Below are 5469 nucleotides of genomic sequence, written 5' to 3'. Positions count from 1 at the left end.
GTTACATTGGTGCCGAAACCCGGGAGGAAGGAGGGACACGCTGCCAGAGATCCCTCGCCACTGTGGTGAATCCGCGGTGCCATCGAGCATGGCGGAGCAGTCTGCCGCCATGGACGCTCGAGGCGGTGGGCTGGAGTGAGTTGCCGGGGGGACGGACGAACTCGCTGCTGGCTGCCTGGGGTGTGGAGGGATGGCTGCCGTCCGTGAGGGAGCGGAGGAGTCGCCGCTATTCGCCTGAGGCAGGGAAAGGGGGACTCCTGCCGACTGCCCGAACCCAGAGGAGCCATCGTCGCCCACCGGGAGTGTCGGGCCGTCCATCGAGGGCTATCCAGTGCCGCCGCCAGGCATTGAGGAAGAGTTTACTCAGCTGGTGGAGGGCCGAGCGGCAGTTTGTCTGGGAACCAGAACAAGATTTGTATTTATTTTTTTCCTCTCTCCCCTCTCTCATCTCTGTCTCTCCTCATCCTTCCGTCTCCTTTGCTCTCGCCTCGTCTGTCTGTCCTTACCCTCAGGTATGGCACGGCCGCCGTGATCGGGGGCGGGGAATAGAGCGCAGTCTCGTGGGTACTTTACTTTCATTTTGTGTTTGTTTATTTTATTAAAATGTTTAAATGTTCGCCGGTTCCCGCCTCCTTCTTCCCGAACTACGAACTTTGTTACAGGCTATATTTGGCAGAATCACTGATAGTACCTCAAACTTTGAATCATTTAAGGCTTCTCACACTTGAAATAATTAACACTGGGGTAATTCTAAACCCTCAGTAAATGGGATCCTGGGTAATCTTAATTTATGTTTCACACTGCTCATATTTTACCTGGAGTTAATGATTAATCCTGGTTATTCATAATCTGACGTGTCACACTGTACATTCCTAAACACTGGGTTACTATTATTATTTGCATATTTCAACAGTCGACTGGATAAAAACACAAAAATCACATTTGGTTTTTGACCATTAAAAATGGGTAGGATTCAACAATTTGGACATGGAGCTGCATTGAGATACCCAGTATCCCTGGGATTGAACCACTTAGGGCCTTGAAAAACTTAAAAAGGGCCTTTTTTTCCCATTGTTGAATGCTCACCATTGGCATGTAATGCAGTATTTTAGCATATATTTTATCATTGTATTGTTGTGAAATAAAAAAAAAAAGATAAAGAAGTAAAATAAAGAAGTATAATTCTCCTCTTAAATGTCCTTTCAACTATGAAAGAGAAACTTCTAAGCATTAAATGTTTGCTAATAAACTAAAATTATTCTTTTTTTCTTTTTTTCTTTGCTGTTGCAGTTGCCTTTTGTCTAAAAATATCAGCTCTTATTTTAATGTCTTCAGTTTGTATGCTACTTATCAGAAAATGATTTAGGTAACACTTTATAATAACTTTCATTAAAAATCATTAACAAACATTATATATGCTTAACAGATCATTAGTTATCATATATTCACATAGCTAGAAATATGAGATAATATGCTTGTTCATGTTTACTATTGCACTTATTAAACATTACCTAATGATTAACAGATCATTATATCATGGAAACTGAAATGTTTACAAATGTCATTAAACTGCAGTTCATATATTACCTAATGCTCTTTTTTAAATTTACAAATGTTTCGAAAAAATTGCTTAATTAGTAATTTTAAGCACTTCACAAACTATTCTTGTTTTAGTTTGTTTAATTTTGTTTTTTGTGTAGACTTCTACTATTTGCACATCTTAACAAATCATTTATTAGTTATTTGTTTATGCTTGTTTGCAGTACCCAATCTAAAGTGGAAACTATTCCTCATTTGTAAATGTTTACAAACATTTACTAATCGTTAGTACCTATAAGCAGTCATCAATATCGTCAATTGTCCCAAATGACCTGAATTCACCCTATTTACTCATCTTTACAAATAATTTGTTAATCATTTTTTTCATGTTTTTGCAGTACCCAATCTAAAGTTGAGACTGCTGTAACAATGTTTGTGTAAAAGGTGGTTAGTTATGTTTAGCTAAATGCTTGCTAAAGACATAAAACACATTGTAATTTGGGTGCAAAACATGTTTTTATTGCCTCAGCACTTATATTAGTATATTACTGGATATACAGGATATCCCTTGAATCATACATCAACAGGAGAAAACAGATCAATTTTTCAAGAAAATACTTGTTTACTTATCAAAATAATGTAATATAAACAGATTGAACCATGTTCCTTTATAGTAATCAAATTGACCCCTGTGCACTGTTGACCCCTTTACATAATACATAACACCCTTAACCAATCCTTAAACCTACCCATACCACCAAACCTGGCCCTTACCCGTATCACACCTCAAGTGTTGCACCTTAACAAACGCTTTTAATCATTGTATAACATCTCTTAAAATCATTTGTAGATTTTCAAGATGTGCATGATCACATAAATTGAATGTTTAATGACATTTGTAAGCATTTTATTTTACATGAAATAATGATCTGTTAATCATTAGGTAGTGTTTAATGAGTTTTTTTTAGTAAACATTAACAAGCACAATATTTCACGCTTCTAGCTATTTGAATATATATTAACTAATGATCTGTTAAGCATAATATAATGTTTGTAATTGGTTTATAATCAATTATTTGTTTTGGCACTATAGCGTGGAGATAAACCGCTAAAAGATTATTTACCAATTGCTTTCTATCTGCAGTACAGTGATAAATAAAGATCAGGTGATCTCCACCATAAAACAAATCTCTGTTAACACTGGCCATGTAAGGTTTGCTCTATTAATCAGTATAACATTTACTGTTAATATAGCTGACATTTAGGTTTAGTGTCACAACCATTTATTTTGTATAAAAAGTAAATTAAACAGCGGACAGGACACAAATATGGAGACCATATTGGAGTAAATAATCTATACTGTATGTTCTAGGCCACTGCTGTCTACCTCCTGCACACTGGCATGGGCATTTTCTAATTTTAGAGGTTTTTGGCTTATTTGGTCTACTGAATTATACATGGTCTGGGTTTTGGCTCAGTCACTGTTTGTTTCCTTATTTGTGTGCTACTGTCAATATTAACAATATCAGTTTAAATGTTTGATTATACTAAGCCAGTTTTATCAAATAAACATACCTCTTTTCCTTTTAGTCTCTGTGATGGAAGTGGAGTGTGTGCAGGAGGGTTGTAAGTCTGAGACGTTGAGAAACCTGGCCACCTCACTTCCAGAAGAGCAGTGTCTTACCATTGTGTTCAAGGGAGGACGGAAGAGCTTGGATCTCCAGTGTGACACAAAAGAGGAAGCCAAGCACTGGGTCCGTGGCATTCAAACCCTGCAAGGCAGAGTCAATAACATGACCCAGAAAGAGAAACTTGACAAATATCCTTTAGCAGATAATCAGATTCAGTTTTACACTACAGTCCCAGTTTATCAATCTGTAAAATGACAAGTGAGAAGTCCTTACTGTTATTTTGTAGGGATTTAGTTACTCTTCTCTTTTGCATCAGGCTAATAGTTGTTGTTTTTTTCTAGTATTTCTTTCCTTCAGTAGGGAACAAATGTTGATATATTTATCAGTCAGCGTTGTGCAGAGATTAATTGAGAATTGTTTTTAAATTCCTGAATTTGACAGAATTGCAGTTTAAATGTAAGAAGGTAGAATTAAAATAAATATTTTATTGCAATTTGTTGGATATGAAAGTTGGGTAGTTGGGTACGAAATGGATGAAAACAAGGCTGGGAAGGTGAGGGTCTGATCACGGTTATTAGGCCGATTATGTATGTACTTGGGTGTAGATTATTCAGCATATGCAACACTGAAAAGAAAAAAGACCTCTGGAAAACTTGTCAAGTTAAATGAAATTTGAGTTTTAAAAATGTATCCCCGACCCTATGTTAATTTCTATTTTACTCCACTGCATCTCTCATTTATTTAAACGCAAAAACACGTTTTGTGCAAATAGTCACAGAACAATCTATTGAATAGACTGTATATATGCCCCTCACAGCCTCGTTTTCATATATGATAAACAAAATATAGCCACAACCCTAACTAATGAACATCACAACACATTTAAACTAGGGCTGTTTTTTTTATCTGTTTATACCCTTGACTGCTCTCACTTGGATCTATGGCTACCTGAAACAAGCTGACATGAACCATGATGGCAAGATGTCATATGAGGAGGTCCAGACCCTTTTCAAGATGATCAACATAGACCTGAGTGAAGAAAATGCTGTCAGCCTCTTCAAGGTCAGCTTTTATTTCCTGGCAGTACTTGACCTATTTTGGGATGTTTTGAATAAAATCTCTTTAATCACAGAACAAATCTGCCTATGATGCTGAAAAAACAACAGACAATAATGAACACTAAAGACAAAATGGATTTTAAGAATATGAAATAACAATACTGTATACATGCACATTTTTGTACTTTAAATGCAGAAATTAGAAGAAATTAATTTGCTTTATATATGTCTTTGCATATCAGAAGTGTGATAAATCAGCAGACGGACGACTTGAACATGAGGAGATTGAGCTTTTTTGTCGTGAGCTACTACGTCGGCCTGAGCTAGATGCAGTGTTTCAGCAGTACTCTGCTAATGGTTACGTCCTGTCCACTGTGGATTTGCGTGAATTCCTGAAAGACCAGGGCGAAGACCACACGCTTGTACATGCTGAGAGCCTCGTCCTTACCTATGAGCTCAATGAATGGGGTATTCACACTTTGCTTACTATGATTTTAACACACACACCTTGGTAGAAACCCTCTAAATTTTCAGTGATAAAAACACAGAATAAATTTGAATGACCTCTTATTTTACAGTAATAATCAGTACTATTTTATTGTAGGGGCTTTCAAACCTGTCCTGGAGCACCCCTAGCACTACACATTTTGTATGTCTCCCTTATTGGACACACCCAAGTCTTGCAGTCTCTACTAATGAGCTGATGAGTTGAATCAGGTGTGTTAGATGAGGGAAGACATACAAAATGTGCAGTGCTGGGGATGCTCCAAGACAGGTTTAAAAACGTCTCAGGTTACGTATGTAACCATGGTTCCCTGAGAAGGGAACGAGACACTGCGTCCTCTAGGGGTCGCTATGGAGAACGCTTTCGGCACGACTGGTGTCTGAAGCATACATCTAAACACGACAATGATATTGGCCGGCAACAACCTATGACATCACTACCGGCACGACCACAGTATAAAAGAGTGACGGTAGAACACGTCATCCGCTTCTTCGTCTGAAGCTTACGTCCGAAGCATGGCGAGGAGACTAGAGGACGCAGTGTCTTGTTCCCTTCCGAGGGAACTTCGAACTGCATCCTCTAGGGCTCGCTATGGGGATCGGTATACCCACGCTGCCATGCTGAGGGGAGTGCATGCCGATTCTTTTTGTTTTCTTTTTATTTATTATACAATTAACAAAAGCAAAAAAGGCATCTAACACTAGTTTGCTCTATTCTTTTACTATTCTATCTGTTT

At 37.9% G+C, this 5469-nt stretch overlaps 1 protein-coding gene across 1 annotated transcript in view; it reads left to right on the top strand.

Moving 5' to 3' along the window:
- Positions 1-5469, top strand: part of plcd3b (phospholipase C, delta 3b) — an 82436-nt gene that overhangs the window by 21521 nt on the left and 55446 nt on the right. Inside the window, exons 4-6 of the mRNA XM_016567406.1 lie at positions 3130-3358; positions 4103-4232; positions 4471-4696. Of these exons, the coding sequence (XP_016422892.1) occupies positions 3130-3358; positions 4103-4232; positions 4471-4696 (585 nt within the window). The remainder of the gene's footprint in view (positions 1-3129; positions 3359-4102; positions 4233-4470; positions 4697-5469) is intronic.

This window comes from Sinocyclocheilus rhinocerous, unplaced genomic scaffold, assembly GCF_001515625.1.
Source record: "Sinocyclocheilus rhinocerous isolate Xijiao unplaced genomic scaffold, SAMN03320098_v1.1 scaffold501, whole genome shotgun sequence".
In the NCBI taxonomy this organism is placed as follows: Eukaryota; Metazoa; Chordata; class Actinopteri; order Cypriniformes; family Cyprinidae; genus Sinocyclocheilus; species Sinocyclocheilus rhinocerous.
The sequence above is the reverse complement of the archived record's forward strand: the minus strand, read 5'-3'. Positions and strand labels throughout refer to the sequence as shown.